The sequence below is a fragment of the Oncorhynchus masou genome, unplaced genomic scaffold (assembly GCF_036934945.1).
Source record: "Oncorhynchus masou masou isolate Uvic2021 unplaced genomic scaffold, UVic_Omas_1.1 unplaced_scaffold_181, whole genome shotgun sequence".
Classification (NCBI taxonomy): Eukaryota; Metazoa; Chordata; class Actinopteri; order Salmoniformes; family Salmonidae; genus Oncorhynchus; species Oncorhynchus masou.
Window position 1 is genome coordinate 48,069 of NW_027016550.1, and position 27,646 is coordinate 75,714.

The 27,646-nt window shown below is 50.2% G+C and overlaps 1 protein-coding gene across 1 annotated transcript in view; it reads right to left on the reverse strand.

Moving 5' to 3' along the window:
* LOC135538766 (epsin-2-like) overlaps positions 1-24,487 on the reverse strand; it is a 53,041-nt gene extending 28,554 nt beyond the window's left edge. Inside the window, exons 1-4 of the mRNA XM_064964680.1 lie at positions 24,156-24,487; positions 11,244-11,843; positions 10,107-10,272; positions 7,686-7,856 (exon numbers count right to left, since the gene is read on the reverse strand). Of these exons, the coding sequence (XP_064820752.1) occupies positions 7,686-7,856; positions 10,107-10,272; positions 11,244-11,501 (595 nt within the window). The 5' untranslated portion in view covers positions 11,502-11,843; positions 24,156-24,487. The remainder of the gene's footprint in view (positions 1-7,685; positions 7,857-10,106; positions 10,273-11,243; positions 11,844-24,155) is intronic.
* Between the last annotated feature and the right edge of the window lie 3,159 nt (positions 24,488-27,646).

Below are 27,646 nucleotides of genomic sequence, written 5' to 3' on the forward strand. Positions count from 1 at the left end.
GGGGGACCAGACTCCAGTCACGTGAAGGGGGGACCAGACTCCAGTCACGTGAAGGGGGGAAGGGGACCAGACTCCAGTAACGTGAAGGGGGAAGGGGACCAGACTCCAGTCACGTGAAGGGGGAAGGGGACCAGACTCCAGTCACGTGAAGGAGGGAAGGAGAACAGACACCAGTCACGTGAAGGAGGGAACAGACACCAGTCACGTGAAGGAGGGAAGAACAGACACCAGTCACGTGAAGGAGGGAAGAACAGACTCCAGTAGGGTGAAGGAGAACAGACTCCAGTAGGGTGAAGGAGGGAAGGAGAACAGACTACAGTCACGTGAAGGAGGGAAGGGGAACAGACTCCAGTCACGTGAAGGAGGGTAGGGGAACAGACTCCAGTCACGTGAAGGAGGGAAGGGGAACAGACTCCAGTCACGTGAAGGAGGGAAGGGGAACAGACTCCAGTAGGGTGAAGGAGGGAAGGGGAACAGACTCCAGTCACGTGAAGGAGGGAAGGGGAACAGACTCCAGTCACGTGAAGGAGGGAAGGGGAACAGACTCCAGTCACGTGAAGGAGGGAAGGGGAACAGACTCCAGTCACGTGAAGGAGGGAAGGGGAACAGACTCCAGTCACGTGAAGGAGGGAAGGGGAACAGACTCCAGTCACGTGAAGGAGGGAAGGGGAACAGACTCCAGTCACGTGAAGGAGGGAAGGAGAACAGACTCCAGTCACGTGAAGGGGGGAACAGACTCCAGTCACGTGAAGGAGGGAAGGGGAACAGACTCCAGTCACGTGAAGGAGGGAAGGGGACCAGACTCCAGTCACGTGAAGGAGGGAAGGGGAACAGACTCCAGTCACGTGAAGGAGGGAAGGGGAACAGACTCCAGTCACGTGAAGGAGGGAAGGGGAACAGACTCCAGTCACGTGAAGGAGGGAACAGACTCCAGTCACGTGAAGGAGGGAAGGGGAACAGACTCTAGTAGGGTGAAGGAGGGAAGGGGAACAGACTCCAGTCGGGTGAAGGAGGGAAGGGGAACAGACTCCAGTCACGTGAAGGAGGGAAGGGGAACAGACTCCAGTCACGTGAAGGAGGGACCAGACTCCAGTCACGTGAAGGAGGGAAGGGGAAAAGACTCCAGTCACGTGAAGGAGGGAAGGGGAACAGACTCCAGTCGGGTGAAGGAGGGAAGGGGAACAGACTCCAGTAGGGTGAAGGAGGGAAGGGGAACAGACTCCAGTAGGGTGAAGGAGGGAAGGGGAACAGACTCCAGTAGGGTGAAGGAGGGAAGGGGAACAGACTCCAGTAGGGTGAAGGAGGGAAGGGGAACAGACTCCAGTAGGGTGAAGGAGGGAAGGGGAACAGACTCCAGTAGGGTGAAGGAGGGAAGGGAACAGACTCCAGTAGGGTGAAGGAGGGAAGGGGAACAGACTCCAGTAGGGTGAAGGAGGGAAGGGGAACAGACTCCGGTAGGGTGAAGGAGGGAAGGGGAACAGAGTCCGGTAGGGTGAAGGAGGGAAGGGGAACAGACTCCAGTAGGGTGAAGGAGGGAAGGGGAACAGACTCCAGTAGGGTGAAGGAGGGAAGGGGAACAGACTCCGGTAGGGTGAAGGAGGGAAGAGGAACAGACTCCAGTCACGTGAAGGAGGGAAGGGGAACAGACTCCAGTAGGGTGAAGGAGGGAAGGGGAACAGACTCCAGTAGGGTGAAGGAGGGAAGGGGAACAGACTCCGGTAGGGTGAAGGAGGGAAGGGGAACAGACTCCGGTAGGGTGAAGGAGGAAGGGGAACAGACTCCGGTAGGGTGAAGGAGGGAGGGGAACAGAGTCCGGTAGGGTGAAGGAGGGAAGGGGAACAGAGTCCGGTAGGGTGAAGGAGGAAGGGGAACAGAGTCCAGTAGGGTGAAGGAGGGAAGGGGAACAGACTCCGGTAGGGTGAAGGAGGGAAGGGGAACAGACTCCGGTAGGGTGAAGGAGGAAGGGGAACAGACTCCGGTAGGGTGAAGGAGGGAAGGGGGAACAGACTCCGGTAGGGTGAAGGAGGGAAGGGGAACAGAGTCCAGTAGGGTGAAGGAGGGAAGGGGAACAGACTCCGGTAGGGTGAAGGAGGGAAGGGGAACAGAGTCCAGTAGGGTGAAGGAGGGAAGGGGAACAGACTCCAGTAGGGTGAAGGAGGGAAGGGGAACAGACTCCAGTAGGGTGAAGGAGGGAAGGGGAACAGACTCCAGTAGGGTGAAGGGGGAAGGGGAACAGACTCCAGTAGGGTGAAGGAGGGAAGGGGAACAGACTCCAGTAGGGTGAAGGAGGGAAGGGGAACAGACTCCAGTAGGGTGAAGGACGGAAGGGGAACAGAGTCCGGTAGGGTGAAGGAGGGAAGGGGAACAGACTCCAGTCACGTGAAGGAGGGAAGGGGAACAGACTCCAGTAGGGTGAAGGAGGGAAGGGGAACAGACTCCAGTAGGGTGAAGGAGGAAGGGGAACAGACTCCAGTAGGGTGAAGGAGGGAAGGGAACAGACTCCGGTAGGGTGAAGGAGGGAAGGGGAACAGAGTCCGGTAGGGTGAAGGAGGGAAGAGGAACAGACTCCAGTCACGTGAAGGAGGGAAGGGGAACAGACTCCAGTAGGGTGAAGGAGGGAAGGGGAACAGACTCCAGTAGGGTGAAGGAGGGAAGGGGAACAGACTCCAGTAGGGTGAAGGAGGGAAGGGGAACAGACTCCAGTAGGGTGAAGGAGGGAAGGGGAACAGACTCCAGTAGGGTGAAGGAGGGAAGGGGAACAGACTCCAGTAGGGTGAAGGAGGGAAGGGGAACAGAGTCCGGTAGGGTGAAGGAGGGAAGGGGAACAGAGTCCGGTAGGGTGAAGGAGGGAAGGGGAACAGAGTCCAGTAGGGTGAAGGAGGGAAGGGGAACAGACTCCAGTAGGGTGAAGGAGGGAAGGGGAACAGACTCCAGTAGGGTGAAGGAGGGAAGGGGAACAGACTCCAGTAGGGTGAAGGAGGGAAGGGGAACAGACTCCGGTAGGGTGAAGGAGGGAAGGGGAACAGAGTCCGGTAGGGTGAAGGAGGGAAGGGGAACAGACTCCGGTAGGGTGAAGGAGGGAAGGGGAACAGAGTCCAGTAGGGTGAAGGAGGGAAGGGGAACAGACTCCAGTAGGGTGAAGGAGGGAAGGGGAACAGACTCCAGTAGGGTGAAGGAGGGAAGGGGAACAGACTCCAGTAGGGTGAAGGGGGGAAGGGGAACAGACTCCAGTAGGGTGAAGGAGGGAAGGGGAACAGACTCCAGTAGGGTGAAGGAGGGAAGGGGAACAGACTCCGGTAGGGTGAAGGACGGAAGGGGAACAGAGTCCGGTAGGGTGAAGGAGGGAAGGGGAACAGACTCCAGTCACGTGAAGGAGGGAAGGGGAACAGACTCCAGTAGGGTGAAGGAGGGAAGGGGAACAGACTCCAGTAGGGTGAAGGAGGGAAGGGGAACAGACTCCAGTAGGGTGAAGGAGGGAAGGGGAACAGACTCCGGTAGGGTGAAGGAGGGAAGGGGAACAGAGTCCGGTAGGGTGAAGGAGGGAAGGGGAACAGACTCCAGTAGGGTGAAGGAGGGAAGGGGAACAGACTCCAGTAGGGTGAAGGGGGAAGGGGAACAGACTCCAGTAGGGTGAAGGAGGGAAGGGGAACAGACTCCAGGTAGGGTGAAGGAGGAAGGGGAACAGAGTCCAGTAGGGTGAAGGAGGGAAGAGGAACAGACTCCAGTCACGTGAAGGAGGGAAGGGGAACAGACTCCAGTAGGGTGAAGGAGGAAGGGAACAGACTCCAGTAGGGTGAAGGAGGGAAGGGGAACAGACTCCAGTAGGGTGAAGGAGGGAAGGGGAACAGACTCCAGTAGGGTGAAGGAGGGAAGGGGAACAGACTCCAGTAGGGTGAAGGAGGGAAGGGGAACAGACTCCAGTAGGGTGAAGGAGGAAGGGGAACAGACTCCAGTAGGGTGAAGGAGGAAGGGGAACAGACTCCAGTAGGGTGAAGGAGGGAAGGGGAACAGACTCCAGTAGGGTGAAGAAGGGGAGGGGGAACAGACTCCAGTAGGGTGAAGGAGGGAAGGGGAACAGAGTCCAGTCGGGTGAAGGAGGGAAGGGGAACAGACTCCAGTCGGGTGAAGGAGGGAAGGGGAACAGACTCCAGTCGGGTGAAGGAGGGAAGGGGAACAGACTCCAGTCGGGTGAAGGAGGGAAGGGGAACAGACTCCAGTAGGGTGAAGGAGGGAAGGGGAACAGACTCCAGTAGGGTGAAGGAGGGAAGGGGAACAGACTCCAGTAGGGTGAAGGAGGGAAGGGGAACAGACTCCAGTAGGGTGAAGGAGGGAAGGGGAACAGACTCCAGTAGGGTGAAGGAGGGAAGGGGACCAGACTCCAGTAGGGTGAAGGAGGGAAGGGGACCAGACTCCAGTAGGGTGAAGGAGGGAAGGGGAACAGACTCCAGTAGGGTGAAGGAGGGAAGGGGAACAGACTCCAGTCACGTGAAGGAGGGAAGGGGAACTGACTCCAGTAGGGTGAAGGAGGGAAGGGGAACAGACTCCAGTAGGTGAAGGAGGGAAGGGGACCAGACTCCAGTAGGGTGAAGGAGGGAAGGGGACCAGACTCCAGTAGGGTGAAGGAGGGAAGGGGACCAGACTCCAGTAGGGTGAAGGAGGGAAGGGGACCAGACTCCAGTAGGGTGAAGGAGGGAAGGGGAACAGACTCCAGTCACGTGAAGGAGGGAAGGGGAACAGACTCCAGTAGGGTGAAGGAGGGAAGGGGAACAGACTCCAGTAGGGTGAAGGAGGGAAGGGGTACAGACTCCAGTAGGGTGAAGGAGGGAAGGGGAACAGACTCCAGTAGGGTGAAGGAGGGAAGGGGAACAGACTCCAGTAGGGTGAAGGAGGGAAGGGGACCAGACTCCAGTAGGGTGAAGGAGGGAAGGGGAACAGACTCCAGTCACGTGAAGGAGGGAAGGGGAACAGACTCCAGTAGGGTGAAGGAGGGAAGGGGAACAGACTCCAGTAGGGTGAAGGAGGGAAGGGGAACAGACTCCAGTAGGGTGAAGGAGGGAAGGGGAACAGACTCCAGTAGGGTGAAGGAGGGAAGGGGAACAGACTCCAGTAGGGTGAAGGAGGGAAGGGGAACAGACTCCAGTAGGGTGAAGGAGGGAAGGGGAACAGACTCCAGTAGGGTGAAGGAGGGAAGGGGAACAGACTCCAGTAGGGTGAAGGAGGGAAGGGGAACAGACTCCAGTAGGGTGAAGGAGGGAAGGGGAACAGACTCCAGTAGGGTGAAGGAGGGAGGGGAACAGACTCCAGTAGGGTGAAGGAGGGAAGGGGAACAGACTCCAGTAGGGTGAAGGAGGGAAGGGGAACAGACTCCAGTCACGTGAAGGAGGGAAGGGGAACAGAGTCCAGTCACATGAAGGAGGGAAGGGGAACAGACTCCGGTAGGGTGAAGGAGGGAAGGGGACCAGACTCCGGTAGGGTGAAGGAGGGAAGGGGACCAGACTCCAGTAGGGTGAAGGAGGGAAGGGGAACAGACTCCAGTGACGTGAAGGAGGGAAGGGGAACAGACTCCAGTAGGGTGAAGGAGGGAAGGGGAACAGAGTCCAGTCACGTGAAGGAGGGAAGGGGAACAGACTCCAGTAGGGTGAAGGAGGGAAGGGGAACAGACTCCAGTAGGGTGAAGGAGGGAAGGGGAACAGGCTCCAGTAGGGTGAAGGAGGGAAGGGGAACAGACTCCAGTAGGGTGAAGGGGAACAGACTCCAGTAGGGTGAAGGGGAACAGACTCCAGTAGGGTGAAGGAGGGAAGGGGACCAGACTCCAGTAGGGTGAAGGAGGGAAGGGGAACAGACTCCAGTAGGGTGAAGGAGGGAAGGGGAACAGACTCCGGTAGGGTGAAGGAGGAAGGGGACCAGACTCCAGTAGGGTGAAGGAGGGAAGGGGAACAGACTCCAGTAGGGTGAAGGAGGGAAGGGGAACAGAGTCCAGTAGGGTGAAGGAGGGAAGGGGACCAGACTCCAGTAGGGTGAAGGAGGGAAGGGGACCAGACTCCAGTCACGTGAAGGAGGAAGGGAACAGACTCCAGTAGGGTGAAGGAGGGAAGGGGAACAGACTCCAGTAGGGTGAAGGGGGAAGGGGAACAGACTCAGTAGGGTGAAGGAGGGAGGGGAACAGACTCCAGTAGGGTGAAGGAGGGAAGGGGAACAGACTCCGGTAGGGTGAAGGAGGGAAGGGGAACAGACTCCGGTAGGGTGAAGGAGGGAAGGGGAACAGACTCCGGTAGGGTGAAGGAGGGAAGGGGAACAGAGTCCGGTAGGGTGAAGGAGGGAAGGGGAACAGACTCCAGTAGGGTGAAGGAGGGAAGGGGAACAGACTCCAGTAGGGTGAAGGAGGGAAGGGGAACAGAGTCCAGAACAGGTACATGGGCGTCTCCCCTCTGTCCCCCTCTGCTGGGGAAAACACGCTTTGGTGACTAAAATGTCCCTTCTTTATGTTATAAAATACGTTTTAACAAGACAATTATAATTCTGTGTGTTCTGAATGGTTCAGTCTATCTCCAACATGTCATTAACATGCTACCCCCCCAAAAATGTGGGATTGTGTTACCTAAAACATCCCATAATAAGCACCGAGCTCTGGTGACAGCACTAAGTCAGACTTTTTTTTGGAGGGGGGGGTTCTACGTGTTGTGGTCTTCGTCTGAAAAGTTGTTTCCGAAGGTCCCTAAAAGCTAACGTGAAACGAGCTGAAAGGTCAAAAGAGGAGTTTTGATTGGACGCTGGTTTTAGGACAAAGAAAGATCAGACCTCCAACACAATCTTAAACCCTTAGTGTCTAAGCCTGTGTGTGTGTGTGTGTGTGTGTGTGTGTGTGTGTGTGTGTGTGTGTGTGTGTGTGTGAGTCGCTGGCTTACACTAATTAGCTCCAACCCTTAGTGTCTAAGCCTGTGTGTGTGTGAGTGTGAGTGTGTGTGAGTGTGAGTGTGAGTGTATGTTAGAGTGTGAGAGTGTATGTTAGAGTGTGTGTGTGTGAGAGTGCGAGAGTGTGTGTTAGAGTGAGTGTGTTAGAGTGTGAGTGTGTGTGTGTGTGTGTGTGTGTTAGAGTGTGAGTGTGTGTGTGTGTGAGTGTGTGTGTGTGTGAGAGTGTGAGAGTGTGTGTTAGAGTGTGTGTGAGAGTGTGAGTGTGTGTTTGTTAGAGTGTGAGTGTGTTAGAGTGTGAGTGTGTGTGTGTTAGAGTGTGTGTGTGTGTGTGTGTGTGTGTTAGAGTGTGAGTGTGTGTGTTAGAGTGTGAGTGTGTGTGTTAGAGTGTGAGTGTATGTGTTAGAGTGTGAGTGTATGTTAGAGTGTGTGTGTGTGTGTGAGAGTGTGTGTGTGTGTGTGTGAGAGTGTGTGTGAGTGTGAGAGTGTGTGTGAGAGTGTGTGTTAGAGTGTGTGTGTGTGTGAGAGTGTGTGTGAGTGTGAGAGTGTGTGTGAGTGTGAGAGTGTGTGTGAGTGTGAGTGTGTGTGAGTGTGAGTGTGTGTGTGAGTGTGAGTGTGAGTGTGTGTGTGAGTGTGAGTGTGAGTGTGAGTGTGAGTGTGAGTGTGTGAGTGTGTGAGTGTGTGTGTGTTTGTTAGTGTGTGTGTGTGAGTGTGTGTGTGTGTATGTGAGTGTGTGTATGTTAGTGTGTGTGTGTGTGTAACATAGCTCTACTCACAGCCATGGTAAGATGCAGGTGATCCCTCTGACTTGCCGTACTCCTCGCTGTAGGAGGTGGACAGGTTGGGTTGAGACGAACCTCTGCCAAAACCCTGACCCGGTGTCACCGCCCCTGTGGTGGTGACCTGAGCCATCCTCTCCTTCGTCTTCAGCGCCTGGGAACGCTCACCTGGACAGGAACATCATCATCATTAACCTCACCTGGACAGACCTGGTGGTCTATGACAGACAGTACATTACTCCAGACAGACCTGGTGGTCTATGACAGACAGTACATGACTCCAGACAGACCTAGTGATCTATGACAGACAGTACATGACTCCAGACAGACCTAGTGGTCTATGACAGACAGTACATTACTCCAGACAGACCTGGTGGTCTATGACAGACAGTACATGACTCCAGACAGACCTAGTGGTCTATGACAGACAGTACATGACTCCAGACAGACCTAGTGGTCTATGACAGACAGTACATTACTCCAGACAGACCTGGTGGTCTATGACAGACAGTACATTACTCCAGACAGACCTGGTGGTCTATGACAGACAGTACATTACTCCAGACAGACCTGGTGGTCTATGACAGACAGTACATTACTCCAGACAGACCTGGTGGTCTATGACAGACAGTACATTACCCCAGACAGACAGTACATTACTCCAGACAGACCTAGTGGTCTATGACAGACAGTACATTACTCCAGACAGACCTAGTGGTCTATGACAGACAGTACATTACTCCAGACAGACCTAGTGGTCTATGACAGACAGTACATGACTCCAGACAGACCTGGTGGTCTATGACAGACAGTACATTACTCCAGACAGACCTGGTGGTCTATGACAGACAGTACATGACTCCAGACAGACCTAGTGGTCTATGACAGACAGTACATGACTCCAGACAGACCTAGTGCCAGACAGGACCACCACCTCCCTCCTCCTCTTCCTCACCTTTCTTTCAGTCTCTCCTCATCTTTCAGCAGGACCACCACTTCCCTCTTCCTCACCTGGCAGTCTCTCATCTTTCAACAGGACCACCACCTCCCTCTTCCTCACCTTTCAGTCTCTCCTCATCTTTCAACAGGACCACCACCTCCCTCTTCCTCACCTTTCAGTCTCTCATCTTTCAGCAGGACCCCCCACCTCCCTCTTCCTCACCTTTCAGTCTCATCTTTCAGCAGGACCACCACCTCCCTCTTCCTCACCTTTCAGTCTCATCTTTCAGCAGGACCACCACCTCCCTCTTCCTCACCTTTCAGTCTCTCCTCATCTTTCAACAGGACCACCACCTCCCTCTTCCTCACCTTTCAGTCTCATCTTTCAGCAGGACCCCCACCTCCCTCTTCCTCACCTTTCAGTCTCTCCTCATCTTTCAACAGGACCACCACCTCCCTCTTCCTCACCTTTCAGTCTCTCATCTTTCAACAGGACCACCACCTCCCTCTTCCTCACCTTTCAGTCTCTCCTCACCTTTCAACAGGACCACCACCTCCCTCTTCCTCACCTTTCAGTCTCTCCTCATCTTTCAGCAGGACCACCACCTCCCTCTTCCTCACCTTTCAGTCTCTCCTCATCTTTCAACAGGACCACCACCTCCCCCCTCCTCCTCACCTTTCAGTCTCTCATCTTTCAACAGGACCACCACCTCCCTCTTCCTCACCTTTCAGTCTCTCCTCATCTTTCAGCAGGACCACCACTTCCCTCTTCCTCACCTTTCAGTCTCTCCTCATCTTTCAACAGGACCCCCACCTCCCTCTTCCTCCACCTCCCTCACCTTTCAGTCTCTCCTCATCTTTCAACAGGACCACCACCTCCCTCTTCCTCACCTTTCAGTCTCTCCTCATCTTTCAACAGGACCACCACCACCTCCCTCTTCCTCACCTTTCAGTCTCTCCTCATCTTTCAACAGGACCACCACCTCCCTCTTCCTCACCTTTCAGTCTCTCCTCATCTTTCAACAGGACCACCACCACCTCCCCCCTCCTCCTCACCTTTCAGTCTCTCATCTTTCAACAGGACCACCACCTCCCTCTTCCTCACCTTTCAGTCTCTCCTCATCTTTCAACAGGACCCCCACCTCCCTCTTCCTCCACCTCCCTCACCTTTCAGTCTCTCCTCATCTTTCAACAGGACCACCACCTCCCTCTTCCTCACCTTTCAGTCTCTCCTCATCTTTCAACAGGACCACCACCTCCCTCTTCCTCACCTTTCAGTCTCTCCTCATCTTTCAACAGGACCACCACCTCCCTCTTCCTCACCTTTCAGTCTCTCCTCATCTTTCAACAGGACCACCACCACCTCCCTCTTCCTCACCTTTCAGTCTCTCCTCATCTTTCAACAGGACCACCTCCCCCCTCCTCACCTTTCAGTCTCTCCTCATCTTTCAACAGGACCACCTCCCCCCTCTTCCTCACCTTTCAGTCTCTCCTCATCTTTCAACAGGACCACCAGCTGTTTGCTCTTCTCTCTGACGTTGATTCCCTGGTCTTTTCCGTCTCGGTCTATGTACTGAAAGTCCTTCAGAGTCTGGATGGCGAAGATGTTCTCTTTACACTGCAGAGCCACGCGCTCTGACCCCGTCTGGAAAACACACACACCATATTAACATATTAACACTGCAGGAACCTCCCGAGTGGCGCAGTGGTCTAAGGCACTGCATCGCAGTGACATCTGTGCCACCAGACTCTGGGTTCGCAGCCGGCCACGATTATTGTTATTTATTATTGTTTTGTTTTATTAATGTTGTTATTTATTGTATTGTTAATGTTATTTATTATTGTTTTATTAATGTTGATATTTATTATTGTTTTATTGTTATTAATGTTGATATTATTGTTATTGTTATTAATGTTGTTATTATTGTTTTATTGTTATTAATGTTATTTATTATTGTTGTATTGTTATTAATGTTGTTATTTATTATTGTTTTAATGTTATTAATGTTAGTTATTATTGTTTTATTGTTATTAATGTTATTTATTATTGTTTTGTTATTAATGTTATTTATTATTGTTTTATTGTTATTAATGTTATTTATTATTGTTTTATTATTATTAATGTTATTTATTATTGTTTTATTATTAATGTTGTTATTTATTATTATTAATGTTATTATTGATGTTATTTATTATTGTTTTATTGTTATTAATGTTGTTATTTATTATTATTATTAATGTTGTTATTTATTATTAATGTTGTTATTTATTATTATTATTAATGTTGTTATTTATTATTATTTTATTGTTATTAATGTTGTTATTTATTATTAATGTTGTTATTTATTATTATTATTAATGTTGTTATTTATTATTAATGTTGTTATTTATTATTATTTTATTGTTATTAATGTTGTTGTTTATTATTGTTATTGATGTTGTTATTTATTATTGTTTTATTATTATTAATGTTGTTATTTATTATTGTTTTATTGTTATTAATGTTGTTATTTATTATTGTTTTATTGTTATTGATGTTGTTATTTACTATTGTTTATTATTGTTTTATTGTTATTGATGTTGTTGTTTATTATTGTATGAGGGGTGCGGCGTTACCTTAATCAGGTAGTCGAGCAGCGTCAGCGCCTTGTAAACGTGTCTCCAGTTCTTTCCGTGGTCGTTGAGGCGTCTCCAGATCATGCTCATGATCTCACTGAACGCCACGACGTTGTAGGTCAGGTCGGCCACCTCTGACATCAGAGAGGACGAGGGGCCCCAGGGGTCGTTGGAGGTGGACTCTCGGACCTTCTTCTCCGCGTCGGAGTAGTTGTTCACCATGTTCTTCACAGAACGTCGGATCGTGGAGCTCGGCATTGTGGTGGTCACACACACACACGCGCGCGCGCGCTACCACTACTGGGACACACAGTCAAGAGTGTGTGTGTGTGTGTGTGTGTGTTGGGGGGGGGGAGTTTGTGTGTCCGAATCCGTTCTCGCTGCACCGGCAGCGCTGTGTGTGTGTGTCACCGTGTGTGTGTGTGTGTGTTGTCACCGTGTCACTGAGTGTGTGTTGTCACCGTGTCACGGAGTGTGTGTGTGTGTTCAGGGTGCCTCCGTGGGCCAGCAGTGTGTTCCACAGTCCTCACAGACAACAGTCTGTTAGAACCATCTCCACACACACAGAGCTGGACGCACACATAGCCACTCAGCCATCACCTGAGGAGAGAGAGGGGGGGGGGGGGTAAGTATGGCGAGAGAAGGGGGACAGACAGTGACAGACACAGACAGAGAGAGAGAAACAAGAGAGAGAGCCAAAGAGAGCCAGAGAGAGCCAGAGAGAGCCAGAGAGAGCCAGAGAGAGCCAGAGAGAGACAGAGAGAGACAGAGAGAGACAGAGAGAGACAGAGAGAGACAGAGAGAGACAGAGAGAGACAGAGAGAGAGACAGAGAGAGACAGAGAGAGCCAGAGAGAGACAGAGAGACAGAGAGAGCCAGAGAGAGACAGAGAGAGACAGAGAGAGACAGAAGGGGCCTCATATCAATTTAAGGGCCCAGAAATGTGACTCCTGTGGAGACCTCTTCACCCTGCCTCCCCCTCCCCCAAACCTCCCTCTTCACCCTGCCTCCCCCAAACCTCCCTCTTCACCCTGCCTCCCCTCCACCCTGCCTTCCCCCTCCCCCAAACCTCCCTCTTCACCCTGCCTTCCCCCTCCCCCAAACCTCCCTCTTCACCCTGCCTTCCCCCTCCCCCAAACCTCCCTCTTCACCCTGCCTTCCCCCTCCCCCAAACCTCCCTCTTCACCCTGCCTTCCCCCTCCCCCAAACCTCCCTCTTCACCCTGCCTTCCCCCTCCCCCAAACCTCCCTCTTCACCCTGCCTCCCCCCCCCCCAAACCTCCCTCTTCACCCTGCCTCCCCCTCCCCCAAACCTCCCTCTTCACCCTGCCTCCCCCTCCCCCAAACCTCCCTCTTCACCCTGCCTCCCCTCCCCCAAACCTCCCTCTTCACCCTGCCTCCCCCAAACCTCCCTTCACCCTGCCTCCCCCTCCCCCAAACCTCCCTCTTCACCCTGCCTCCCCCTCCCCCAAACCTCTCTTCACCCTGCCTCCCCTCCCCAAACCTCCCTCTTCACCCTGCCTCCCCCTCCCCCAAACCTCCCTCTTCACCCTGCTTCCTCCCTTCCCCAACCCTCCATCCTCACCCTGCCTCCCCCCTCCTGCCAACCCTCCCTCCTCACCCTGCCTCCCCCTCCCCCCCTCACCCTGCCTCCCCAACCCTCCCCTCCTCACCCTGCCTCCCCCCCCCACCCTCCCTCCTCCCAACCCTCCCTCCCCCAACCCTGCCTCCTCCCTCCCCCCAACCCTGCCTCCTCCCTCCCCCAACCCTGCCTCCTCCCTCCCCCAACCCTGCCTCCTCACCCTGCCTCCCACCTCCTGCCACTATGAATACAGCACTGACCTAATGACATCTGCTGCTTTAAAATCACTTATTCACACACACACGACTAGAGGAAGAGTCCCCATCTCTGTCTCCCCCGGAACAACCCCCACCATCCTCACCCCCCAGCCCAGGAGGACTGCACAGACAGGGTCTGTCATAGCACAGAGACAGAGAGAGAGACACAGAGAGAGAGACACAGAGAGAGAGACACAGAGAGAGAGACACAGAGAGAGAGACACAGAGAGAGAGACACAGAGAGAGAGACACAGAGAGACAGAGAGAGAGAGACACAGAGAGACAGAGAGAGAGACACAGAGAGACAGAGAGAGAGACACAGAGAGACAGAGAGAGAGACACAGAGAGACAGAGAGAGACACAGAGAGAGACACAGAGAGAGACACAGAGAGAGAGACAGAGAGAGATATGTTGAAGCCCCACCCTCTTCAACATATATATCAACGAACTGGCGCGGGCACTAGAAAAGTCTGCAGCACCCGGCCTCACCCTACTAGAATCTGAAGTCAAATGTCTGCTGTTTGCTGATGATCTGGTGCTTCTGTCACCAACCAAGGAGGGCCTACAGCAGCACCTAGATCTTATGCACAGATTCTGTCAGACCTGGGCCCTGACAGTAAATCTCAGTAAGACCAAAATTATGGTGTTCCAAAAAAGGTCCAGTCACCAGGACCACAAATACAAATTCCATCTAGACACTGTTGCCCTAGAGCACACAAAACTATACATACCTTGGCCTAAACATCAGCGCCACAGGTAACTTCCACAAAGCTGTGAACGATCTGAGAGACAAGGCAAGAAGGGCATTCTATGCCATCAAAAGGAACATAAATTTCAACATACCAATTAGGATTTGGCTAAAAATACTTGAATCAGTCATAGAACCCATTGCCCTTTATGGTTGTGATGTCTGGGGTCCGCTCACCAACCAAGACTTCACAAAATGGGACAAACACCAAATTGAGACTCTGCACGCAGAATTCTGCAAAAATATTCTCAGTGTACAACGTAGAACACCAAATAATGCATGCAGAGCAGAATTAGGCCGATACGCACAAATGATCAAAATCCAGAAAAGAGCTGTTAAATTCTATAACCACCTAAAAGGAAGCGATTCCCAAACCTTCCACAACAAAGCCATCACCTACAGAGAGATGAACCTGGAGAAGAGTCCCCTAGCAAGCTGGTCCTGGGGCTCTGTTCACAAACACACCCTACAGAGCCCCATGACAGCAGCACAATTAGTCCCAACCAAATCATGAGAAAACAAAAAGATAATTACTTGACACATTGGAAAGAATTAACAAAAAACAGAGCAAACTAGAATGCTATTTGGCCCTACACAGAGAGTACACAGCGGCAGAATACCTGACCACTGTGACTGACCCAAAATTAAGGAAAGCTTTGACTATGTACAGACTCAGCGAGCATAGCCTTGCTATTGAGAAAGGCCGCCGTAGGCAGACATGGCTCTCAAGAGAAGACAGGCTATGTGCTCACTGCCCACAAAATGAGGTGGAAACTGAGCTGCACTTCCTAACCTCCTGCCCAATGTATGACCATATTAGAGAGACATATTTCCCTCAGATTACACAGATCCACAAAGAATTCGAAAACAAATCCAATTTTGAAAACTCCCATATCTACTGGGTGAAATTCCACAGTGTGCCATCAGAGCAGCAAGATTTGTGACCTGTTGCCACGAGAAAAGGGCAACCAGTGAAGAACACGCACCATTGTAAATACAACACATATCTATGCTTATTTATTTTATCTTGTGTCCTTTACCATTTGCACATTGTAAAAACACTGTATATATATATAATATGACATTTGTAATGTCTTTATTGTTTTGAAACTTCTGTATGTGTGATGTCTACTGTTAATTTTTATTGTTTATTTCACTTTATATATTATATACCTTACTTGCTTTGGCAATGTTAACACATGTTTCCCATGCCAATAAAGCCCCTTGAATTGAATTGAAATTGAGAGAGACAGAGAGAGAGAGAGACAGAGAGAGAGAGACAGAGAGACAGAGAGAGAGAGAGAGAGAGACAGAGAGAGAGAGAGAGAGAGAGAGAGAGAGACAGAGAGAGAGAGACAGAGAGAGAGAGACAGAGAGAGACAGAGAGAGAGACAGAGAGAGAGAGACAGAGAGAGAGAGAGAGAGAGACAGAGAGAGACAGAGAGAGAGAGAAAGGGAGAGAGAGACAGAGAGAGAGACAGAGAGAAAGACAGAGAGAGAGACAGAGAGAGAGACAGAGAGAGAGACAGAGAGAGACAGAGACAGAGACAGAGAGAGAGAGAGACAGAGAGAGAGAGAGACAGAGAGAGAGAGAGACAGAGAGAGAGACAGAGAGAGAGACAGAGAGAGAGACAGAGAGAGAGACAGACAGGGAGAGAGACAGGGAGAGAGACAGGGAGAGAGACAGAGAGAGAGACAGAGAGAGAGACAGAGAGAGACAGAGAGAGACAGAGAGAGACAGAGAGAGACAGAGAGAGACAGAGAGAGACAGAGAGAGACAGAGAGAGACAGAGAGAGAGAGACAGAGAGAGACAGAGAGAGACAGAGAGAGACAGAGAGAGAAAGAGAGAGAAAGAGAAAGACGGAGAGATGGTCTGGGCCTAAACCACACTAGACACTATGGAACACAAAGCTATCTCATCCTTGGAATATACAAGGTCAGAGGTCATCTGCCTTTGGCCTAAAGAGGAGGGACCCAGACTTCATCAAGGAACTCAGAAATATAGACATTGTCATCCTACAAGAAACCTGGTATAGAGGAGGCGGATCCACTGGTTGCCCTCTAGGTTACAGAGAGCTGGTAGTCCCATCCACCACACTACCAGGTGGGTGGTATAGAGGAGATGGACCCACTGGTTGTCCTCTAGGTTACAGAGAGCTGGTAGTCCCATCCACCACACTACCAGGTGGGTGGTATAGAGGAGACAGACCCACTGGTTGTCCTCTAGGTTACAGAGAGCTGGTAGTCCCATCCACCACACTACCAGGTGGGTGGTATAGAGGAGATGGACCCACTGGTTGCCTTCTAGGTTACAGAGAGCTGGTAGTCCCATCCACCACACTACCAGGTGGGTGGTATAGCGGAGACGGACCCACTGGTTGCCCTCTAGGTTACTGACCAGCTACCAGGTGGGTGGTATAGAGGAGACAGACCCACTGGTTGTCCTCTAGGTTACAGAGAGCTGGTAGTCCCATCCACCACACTACCAGGTGGGTGGTATAGAGGAGATGGACCCACTGGTTGTCCTCTAGGTTACAGAGAGCTGGTAGTCCCATCCACCACACTACCAGGTGGGTGGTATAGAGGAGATGGACCCACTGGTTGCCCTCTAGGTTACAGAGAGCTGGTAGTCCCATCCACCACACTACCAGGTGGGTGGTATAGAGGAGATGGACCCACTGGTTGCCCTCTAGGTTACTGACCAGCTACCAGGTGGGTGGTATAGAGGAGACGGACCCACTGGTTGCCCTCTAGGTTACAGAGAGCTGGTAGTCCCATCCACCACACTACCAGCTGGTCATGGGCCACATCAAGGCCAGGAGAGGCTGGCCATGGGCCACATCAAGGCCAGGAGAGGCTGGCCATGGGCCACATCAAGGCCAGGAGAGGCTGGCCATGGGCCACATCAAGGCCAGGAGAGGCTGGCCATGGGCCGCGTCAAGGCCAGGAGAGGCTGGTCATGGGCCGCGTCAAGGCCAGGAGAGGCTGGTCATGGGCCACATCAAGGCCAGGAGAGGCTGGTCATGGGCCACATCAAGGCCAGGAGAGGCTGGTCATGGGCCACATCAAGGCCAGGAGAGGCTGGTCATGGGCCACATCAAGGCCAGGAGAGGCTGGTCATGGGCCACATCAAGGCCAGGAGAGGCTGGTTATGGGCCACATCAAGGCCAGGAGAGGCTGGTCATGGGCCACATCAAGGCCAGGAGAGGCTGGTTATGGGCCACATCAAGGCCAGGAGAGGCTGGTCATGGGCCACATCAAGGCCAGGAGAGGCTGGTTATGGGCCACATCAAGGCCAGGAGAGGCTGGTCATGGGCCACATCAAGGCCAGGAGAGGCTGGTTATGGGCCACATCAAGGCCAGTATACCCGACCCACTGGACCCAGTCCCATTTCCCCTACCACTCTAACAGATCCACCACCTCACCTCCGGACAAGAGGAACACCTTTGCTGTTCATGGACTACAGTTCCAAGCATTCAACACTAGTGTTCCCTCCAAGGTCGACACCGAGCTCAGAGCTCTGCAACTGGATCCTGGACTTCCTGACGGGCCGACCAGAGGCTGTGAGGATTGGCAATAACACGTCCTCCACACTGACGCTTAACAAAAGGGGATGTATGGATAGTTTACTGGAAATATCAATGGTATTTATTGCTACAGTGATTCATCAACCACATCGAATCAGCTGATATTTAGGAGTTAGTTATGAGAAACAACGATTCCCCAGGTTGTCTAGTTAGCATCGTTTTGCCATGAAAACAAACGGAGCCCGTAGCTAACAAGCTAACAAGCTAACTAGCTAACAAGCTAACTAGCTAACAAGCTAACAAGCCAGCCTCCGAAAGGTCTCCAAAACTAAAATGGTAAAGACATTTACACACTAGTAGTGAGGATTGGCAACAACACATCCTCCACACTGACTCTTAACAAAAGGGGGCCCCCCAGGGGTGTGTCGTCAGTCCTCTGCTGTACTCCATTCAATTTTACTGACGACACCACAGTTGTAGGCCTGATAACCAACAACAACGAATCAGCCTATAAGGAGAGGATGGAGTCGATTGACAACTTCATGCTCCAATCCACATAACGAGTTTTAAAAGTTTCTTGGCGTTTTTGACAGTGGTTAGCATCACGCTAGGCTAGCAGCTACATAGTGTTTTACAGCTCAGAGTGGTTAGCATCACGCTAGGCTAGCAGCTACATTTACATTTAAATGCTACATAGTGTTTTACAGCCCAGAGTGGTGAGCATCACACTAGGCTAGCCAGGCTAGCTGCTAGATAGTGTTTTACAGCCCAGAGTGGTTAGCATCACGCTAGGCTAGCCAGGACCAAGTCCAAGGACTTGTCATGGACCCAACACTCTTGTCAACAGGGCGCAACAGCGTCTCTACTTCCTGCTTGAAGACATTTCGGCCTGCCGCCCCGGGTCCTCTCATAAGTATTACCGATGCAACGTCGAGAGCGTCCTGACCGGTTGCATCATGGCCTGGTACCCGAATTGCTCTGTCCATGACTGCAAGGCCCTTCAGCGGGTGCTCCCACCCATCCAGGAAATCCAGTCGAAATGGTGCCTGAGAGAAGCACGCAGGATCAAGGACACCCCAGCCATCAGCTGACCTCTCCATCAGACTGCTGAACACTTGAACAGGACTGACCACCTCGTCAGATTCTCCACAGGACTGACCACCTCGTCTGATTCTCACAGGACTGACCACCTGCCCTGATTCTCAACAGGACTGACCACCTCGTCTGATTCTCAACAGGACTGACCACCTCGTCTGATTCTCCACAGGACTGACCACCTCGTCTGATTCTCAACAGGACTGACCACCTGCCCTGATTCTCCACAGGACTGACCACCTCGTCTGATTCTCAACAGGACTGACCACCTCGTCTGATTCTCAACAGGACTGACCACCTCGTCTGATTCTCCACATCTCAACAGGACTGACCACCTCGTCTGATTCTCCACATCTCAACAGGACTGACCACCTCGTCTGATTCTCCACATCTCAACAGGACTGACCACCTCGTCTGATTCCCAACAGGACTGACCACCTCGTCTGATTCTCAACAGGACTGACCACCTCGTCTGATTCTCCCCACAGGACTGACCACCTCGTCTGATTCTCAACAGGACTGACCACCTCGTCTGATTCTCAACAGGACTGACCACCTCGTCTGATTCTCAACAGGACTGACCACCTCGTCTGATTCTCAACAGGACTGACCACCTCGTCTGATTCTCAACAGGACTGACCACCTCGTCTGATTCTCCACATCTCAACAGGACTGACCACCTCGTCTGATTCTCAACAGGACTGACCACCTCGTCTGATTCTCCACAGGACTGACCACCTCGTCTGATTCTCCACAGGACTGACCACCTCGTCTGATTCTCCACATCTCCACAGGACTGACCACCTCGTCTGATTCTCCACAGGACTGACCACCTCGTCTGATTCTCAACATCTCCACAGGACTGACCACCTCGTCTGATTCTCAACAGGACTGACCACCTCGTCTGATTCTCCACATCTCAACAGGACTGACCACCTCGTCTGATTCTCAACAGGACTGACCATCTCGTCTGATTCTCCACATCTCCACAGGACTGACCACCTCGTCTGATTCTCAACAGGACTGACCACCTCGTCTGATTCTCCACATCTCCACAGGACTGACCACCTCGTCTGATTCTCCACAGGACTGACCACCTCGTCTGATTCTCAACAGGACTGACCACCTCGTCTGATTCTCAACAGGACTGACCACCTCGTCTGATTCTCAACAGGACTGACCACCTCGTCTGATTCTCAACAGGACTGACCACCTCGTCTGATTCCCCACAGGACTGACCACCTCGTCTGATTCTCAACAGGACTGACCACCTCGTCTGATTCTCCCCAGGACTGACCACCTCGTCTGATTCTCCACATCTCCCCAGGACTGACCACCTGCCTTGATTCTCCACATCTCAACAGGACTGACCACCTCGTCTGATTCTCCACAGGACTGACCACCTCGTCTGATTCTCAACAGGACTGACCACCTCGTCAGATTCTCAACAGGACTGACCACCTCGTCAGATTCTCAACAGGACTGACCACCTGCCCTGATTCTCCACAGGACTGACCACCTCGTCTGATTCTCAACAGGACTGACCACCTCGTCTGATTCTCAACAGGACTGACCACCTCGTCTGATTCTCCACAGGACTGACCACCTCGTCTGATTCTCCACAGGACTGACCACCTCGTCTGATTCTCCACAGGACTGACCACCTCGTCTGATTCTCAACAGGACTGACCACCTCGTCTGATTCCCAACAGGACTGACCACCTCGTCTGATTCCCAACAGGACTGACCACCTCGTCTGATTCTCAACAGGACTGACCACCTCGTCTGATTCTCAACAGGACTGACCACCTCGTCTGATTCTCCACATCTCAACAGGACTGACCACCTCGTCTGATTCTCCACATCTCAACAGGACTGACCACCTCGTCTGATTCTCCACATCTCAACAGGACTGACCACCTCGTCTGATTCTCCACAGGACTGACCACCTCGTCAGATTCTCCACAGGACTGACCACCTCGTCTGATTCTCAACAGGACTGACCACCTCGTCTGATTCTCAACAGGACTGACCACCTCGTCTGATTCTCAACAGGACTGACCACCTCGTCTGATTCTCCACATCTCAACAGGACTGACCACCTCGTCTGATTCTCAACAGGACTGACCACCTCGTCTGATTCTCAACAGGACTGACCACCTCGTCTGATTCTCCACATCTCAACAGGACTGACCACCTCGTCTGATTCTCAACAGGACTGACCACCTCGTCTGATTCTCAACAGGACTGACCACCTCGTCTGATTCTCCACAGGACTGACCACCTCGTCTGATTCTCGACATCTCCACAGGACTGACCACCTCGTCTGATTCTCAACAGGACTGACCACCTCGTCTGATTCTCCACATCTCCACAGGACTGACCACCTCGTCTGATTCTCAACAGGACTGACCACCTCGTCTGATTCTCAACAGGACTGACCACCTCGTCTGATTCTCCCCACAGGACTGACCACCTCGTCTGATTCTCAACAGGACTGACCACCTCGTCTGATTCTCCCCACAGGACTGACCACCTCGTCTGATTCTCAACAGGACTGACCACCTCGTCTGATTCTCCACATCTCAACAGGACTGACCACCTCGTCTGATTCTCCACATCTCAACAGGACTGACCACCTCGTCTGATTCTCCACATCTCAACAGGACTGACCACCTCGTCTGATTCTCCACAGGACTGACCACCTCGTCTGATTCTCAACAGGACTGACCACCTCGTCTGATTCTCCACATCTCAACAGGACTGACCACCTCGTCTGATTCTCCACAGGACTGACCACCTCGTCTGATTCTCAACAGGACTGACCACCTCGTCAGATTCTCCACAGGACTGACCACCTCGTCAGATTCTCCACAGGACTGACCACCTCGTCAGATTCTCAACAGGACTGACCACCTCGTCTGATTCTCCACAGGACTGACCACCTCGTCTGATTCTCAACAGGACTGACCACCTCGTCTGATTCTCAACAGGACTGACCACCTCGTCTGATTCTCAACAGGACTGACCACCTCGTCTGATTCTCCACATCTCAACAGGACTGACCACCTCGTCTGATTCTCAACAGGACTGACCACCTCGTCTGATTCTCCACATCTCAACAGGACTGACCACCTCGTCTGATTCTCAACAGGACTGACCACCTCGTCTGATTCTCCACAGGACTGACCACCTCGTCTGATTCTCCACATCTCAACAGGACTGACCACCTCGTCTGATTCTCCACAGGACTGACCACCTCGTCTGATTCTCCACAGGACTGACCACCTCGTCAGTCACTCATATGCACACATCAAAACAGCTGCTAACAGACTTATTTTTCAGCTCAGTTTATACACAAATATTGGACTATAGATGGGGCCTTCCTATATTTATATACTTATAACAACATGTATTATTCTACTGAGCCATTTAATTAGTTTTTTTATTCTTACATTTTATGATTTCTTATTATTGTTGCTTGGTCCAGAAAGAACCTGCAAGTTAACATTATGTTACCATGCATATCCTGTACATACCACTAATAAAACATGTAGCAGCTAGCCTAGCGTGATGCTAACCACTCTGGGCTGTAAAACTCTATGTAGCAGCTAGCCTGGCTAGCCTAGCGTGATGCTAACCACTCTGGGCTGTAAAAACACACTATGTAGCAGCTAGCCTGGCTAGCCTAGCGTGATGCTAACCACTCTGGGTGGTAACACACTATAAAAAAATGATATCCACGAGTTCATCTGACTGGGGAAGTAGACAACGGGCCTCATTGCCAAAAACCCCTGGAATATCCCTTTATTGATACACCGGGCTGACAACACAATAGGTATTTCTCTGTGTGTGTGTGTATATATATAGACAAGCAAATCCAACCGGTTCTTTCACCCTTCTAAAAGAACCGGACTGTTGGAATCTAGAGTGTTTTCAGAAGCAGTCAACTGGGACATGTTCACAGACAGAGAGTTCCTCATCACTCATCTGCCATTCACATAAGCACGCAAGAAATCTTCACGCGCTGATTTATCAACTGTGCTCAGTGAGCTCCTGCCCAAGTCAAGAACTGCTTATGAACTCAATTCAGAGATCAATCCATACTAACATAATGTAATGTCCAAGCACCCTTCTCTCTCACACTCACCCCTCCCTTCCCATGCCCCGAGACGTCGTCCTTTTGTCCTCCCCAGCACAAGACAAAGCCGGAGATACCGCCCCGAGAGTCGGCTACAGGTGCATCGGTCACCCCCTCTCCCTCCCCAACCTGCCTTTACTCAAACTGACCACACACACACACACACAGACAATAGACAAAGCCTGCCTGCTAACCCCACCACGGGTCTAGAGGTTCCCCTAAGCCTGGGCAGAGGGGCAGCATCCCGGTTACACCCAGGGGGCATTACAGCTCAGTGTCCTGCACCATGTTTCCGTGCTGAGAGATAAATGTTACAGCGATTGATACATGGTGACAGAGGTAAAACAGCACCCACCTGGACAAACATAGCTAAAAGCTCAAAATAAATTCAAAATATTTTGGAAACAAAATACATAGGTAAACATTAGCAAAAAAATGTACATTTTCTGTCACATTTAAAATGGTTGAAAATCTGTGTAACTTCACTACAACATCTAACTAGCTTCATTTAAAACATGTTTTTAAGTTACGGTTATCTACAAAATTCCCCCCAAAAAAAGTTGTTGGCTAACCCTTGTTAGCTAACTCACTGGCTAACCCTTGTAAGCTAACCAACTGGCTAAACCTTGTTAGCTAACCAACTGGCTAAACCTTGTTAGCTAACCAACTGGCTAAACCTTGTTAGCTAACCAACTGGCTAAACCTTGTTAGCTAACTAACTGGCTAAACCTTGTTAGCTAACTAACTGGCTAACTAACTGGCTAACTAACTGGCTAACTAACTGGCTAACCCTTGTAAGCTAACTAACTGGCTAACCCTTGTAAGCTAACTAACTGGCTAACCCTTGTAAGCTAACTAACTGGCTAACCCTTGTAAGCTAACTGGCTAACCTTCGTAAGCTAACTAACTGGCTAACCCTCGTAAGCTAACTAACTGGCTAACCCTCGTAAGCTAACTAACTGGCTAACCCTTGTAAGCTAACTAACTGGCTAACCCTTGTAAGCTAACTAACTGGCTAACCCTTGTAAGCTAACTAACTGGCTAACCTTCGTAAGCTAACTAACTGGCTAACCCTCGTAAGCTAACTAACTGGCTAACCCTCGTAAGCTAACTAACTGGCTAACCCTTGTAAGCTAACTAACTGGCTAACCCTTGTAAGCTAACTAACTGGCTAACCCTTGTAAGCTAACTAACTGGCTAACCCTTGTAAGCTAACTAACTGGCTAAACTTTGTTAGCTAACTAACTGGCTAACAAACTGGCTAAACCTTGTTAACTAACTGGCTAACTAACTGGCTAACTCTTGTTTGCTAACAAACTGGCTAACCCTTGTTAGCTAACTAACTGGCTAACTCTTGTTTGCTAACAAACTGGCTAACCCTTGTTAGCTAACTAACTGGCTAACCCTTGTTAGCTAACTAACTGGCTAACCCTTGTTAGCTAACTAACTGGCTAACGTTAGCTAGCTAGGTTTAAGTGCTAGGTGGAGACATTCACCCAAAAGCATCCCAAGGAGATTTGAAACAACCTGGAAAGCAAAAAAAAAACAATGAATAACTTACCATTTCCTTTTTCCGAGTTATTCTACAGAGTAAATTAATATCCAACCCATACGATCAAAGAAGTCACCATCCAAAACAAAAAATACCAGGAAAGTTGACTTATTTGTTGTGGTTGTTGGATAAATGTTCTTTATAACCCTTCCCGTAATGTGTAGTTTAGTTCGCTAAGCAGGCTTTTACACGTCTCTGACTCTTGCTCTATCAACATGGCGGGCCGTAAAGCTCCTCTCTCGTCCCGGGAGGGGGGACATGTAGGCGGGGGAAGGGTGTGACCAAAGCTGCTTGACTTGCTGATGCAGAAATACATCCTTTCCTTCCCCCCACCTCCACCACCACCTCCTCCTCCCTTCTGAGGAAATCCATTCATAACGAGACCGTTTTGAGCAACAGTGTGCAAGGCTAGAGGACATGGGGAAGAATATAAAATATTAAAATCCTAGCTCCAAGTCTCCTTCTCAAAACCCATTGGAGAAGAAGGTTAGAAGGGACGAGACCTCTGGTTTTCTCATCCAATAGATTTGGAGATGGAAACAAAAACGAGATGGATTTTAATTTGAGATTTCAAGACAACTCAATATGGTGTAATTGCATTACCGCAATTCGGGGTGTTTCTTGATATGGGCGTTCCGTGTAATCCGTGTAAAAGCGCTTTGGTGGCTGTCATTCGTCAGTCCGTTGATACCTGCCTATGTTGAAAAGCACTAGTTTTAAATGAATTTTCTTTGCATGACGCGGTGGATTGCGCATGATGCAAAACTATTCATCAGAATGAGGATGTATCATTATGTACCGCAATGAAACAGTCCTCATAAACTTGGCATTTACTATTGCCTAACACCTCAAATCGTATTGCATATAGACTATAAAACATACTATATTAGACTGTAAAAAAAAAAAAAAAAAAAGAAGTAAATTACAGATTTAACAGTAATACAGTTTTTTTGAACGACCAAAGTTCAAAGTTGAAAACGTAACAGTCTAACGCTGACAAAAAAACTAAGATAAAATTAGACTGTGAGTTTATGTTTGAATTTCTGGCAAAAGTGAGAAGGCTATAACTCTGGTGCCTTCAGTTATCGTCAGCTAGATATCTCACAATCTTGAAACATGATCTCTATTCTCCTGTATACAAATATACAGCGCATTCGGAAAGTATTCAGACTCCCCTGACCTTGTTTTCCACATTTCTGTTACGTTACAGGCTTATTGTAAAATGGATGAAATCTCCCCCCCACCTCCCTCATCAATCTACACACAATAACCCATCATGACATCACAATACCCCATCGTGACATCACAATACCCCATCGTGACATCACAATAACCCATAATGACATCACAATACCCCATCATGACATCACAATACCCCATCATGACATCACAATAACCCATCATGACATCACAATACCCCATAATGACATCACAATACCCCATCATGACATCACAATACCCCATCATGACATCACAATAACCCATCATGACATCACAATACCCCATCGTGACATCACAATAACCCATAATGACATCACAATACCCCATCATGACATCACAATACCCCATAGCCCTTAACGACAAAGGAAAAACCCGGTTTTTAGAAATGTTTGCTAACTTATAATAATAAAAAATTCAAACAGAAATATCACATTTACGTAAGTAAATGGCAGTGATTACAGCCTCAAGTCTTCTTGGGTTTGACGCTACAAGCTTGGCATACCTGTATTTGGGGAGTTTCTACCATTCCTCTCTGCTGATCCTCCAATGCTCTGTCAGGTTGGATGGGAAGAGTCACTGCACAGCTATTTTCAAGTCTCTCCAGAGATGTTCTGGCTAGGCCACTCAATGACATTCTGAGACTTGTCCCTAAGCCACTCCTGCATTGTCTTTGCTGTGTGCTTGGGGTCATTGTCCTGTTAGAAGGTGAACCATCAACCAGTCTGAGGTCTTGAGCGCTCTGGAGCAGGTTTTCATCAAGGATCTCTCTGTACTTTGCTCCGTTTATCGTTCCCTCGATCCTGACTAGTCTCCCAGTCCCTGCAGCTGAAAAATATCCCCACAGCATGATGCTGCCACCACCATGCTTTCCCGTATGGATGGTGCCAGGTTTCCTCCAGATGTGATGCTTGGCATTCAGGCCAAAGAGTTCAATCTTGGTTTCATCAGAACAGAGAATCTTGTTTCTCATGGTCTGAGAGTCCTTTAGGTGCCTTTTTGAAAACTCCAAGTGGGCTGTCATGTGCCTTTTAGTGAGGAGTGGCTTCCATTTGGCCACTCTACCATAAAGGTCTGATTGGTGGAGTGCTGCAGAGATGGTTGTCCTCTGGATGGTTCTCCCATCTCCACAGAGGAACCCTGGAGCTCTGTCAGAGGGACCATCGGGTTCTTGGTCACCTCCCTGACCAAGGTCCTTCTTCACCGATTGCTCAGTTTGGCCGGCGCTAGGAGAGTCTTGGTTGTTCCAAACTTGTTCCATTTAAGAATGATGGAGGTCACTGTGTTCCCTTGGGGACCTTCAATGCTGCAGAAATGTTTTGGTACCCTTCCCCAGATCTGTCTCTCAACATAATCCTGTCTCTGAGCTCTACAGACAATTCCTTCGACCTCATGGCTTGGATTTTTGGTTTTATACATACATACATACATACATACATACATACATACATACATACATACATACATACATACATACATACATACATACATACATACATACATACATACATACATACATACATACATACATACATACATACATACATACATACACACACACACACACACACACACACACACACACACACACATACATACATATACACACACGCACGCACGCACGCACGCACGCACACACACACACACACACACACACACACACACACACACACACACACACATACATACCAGTCAACAGTTGGGACACCTACTCATTCAAGGGTTTTTCTTTATTTGCACTATTTTCTACATTGTAGAATAATAGTGAAGACATCAAAACGATGAAATAACACATGTGGAATCATGTAGTAACCCAATTGTTTTTTTTACAAAATCAAAATATATTTTATGTTGGCTGCTTTTCAATGCCTCTGCGGTCCAACTCATCCCAAACCATCTCAACTGGGAGGCCGTTGTTGTTCGGCGCCCAGCAAAGGGAGGCCGTTGCTGTTCGGCGCCCAGCAAAGGGAGGCCATTGTTGTTGTTTGGACTCATCGTTAGTGGGATGTGTAGAACCATCAAGAGAGCGTGGTGAGGACAGGGGAATGTGTGTTACTGTTTTACGTGTGTGTGTGTGTGTGTGTGTGTGTGTGTGTGTGTGTGTGTGTGTGTGTGTGTGTGTGTGTGTGTGTGTGTGTGTGTGTGTGTGTGTGTGTGTGTGTGTGTGTGTGTGTGTGTGTGTGTGTGCGCGTGTTTTCTTGCTGGTCATCAGAAGTGATATGATTTCTCAGCTCCACAACTATCTCTAAACACTTGTGTGATTTGCAGCTGTGGGGGATTAG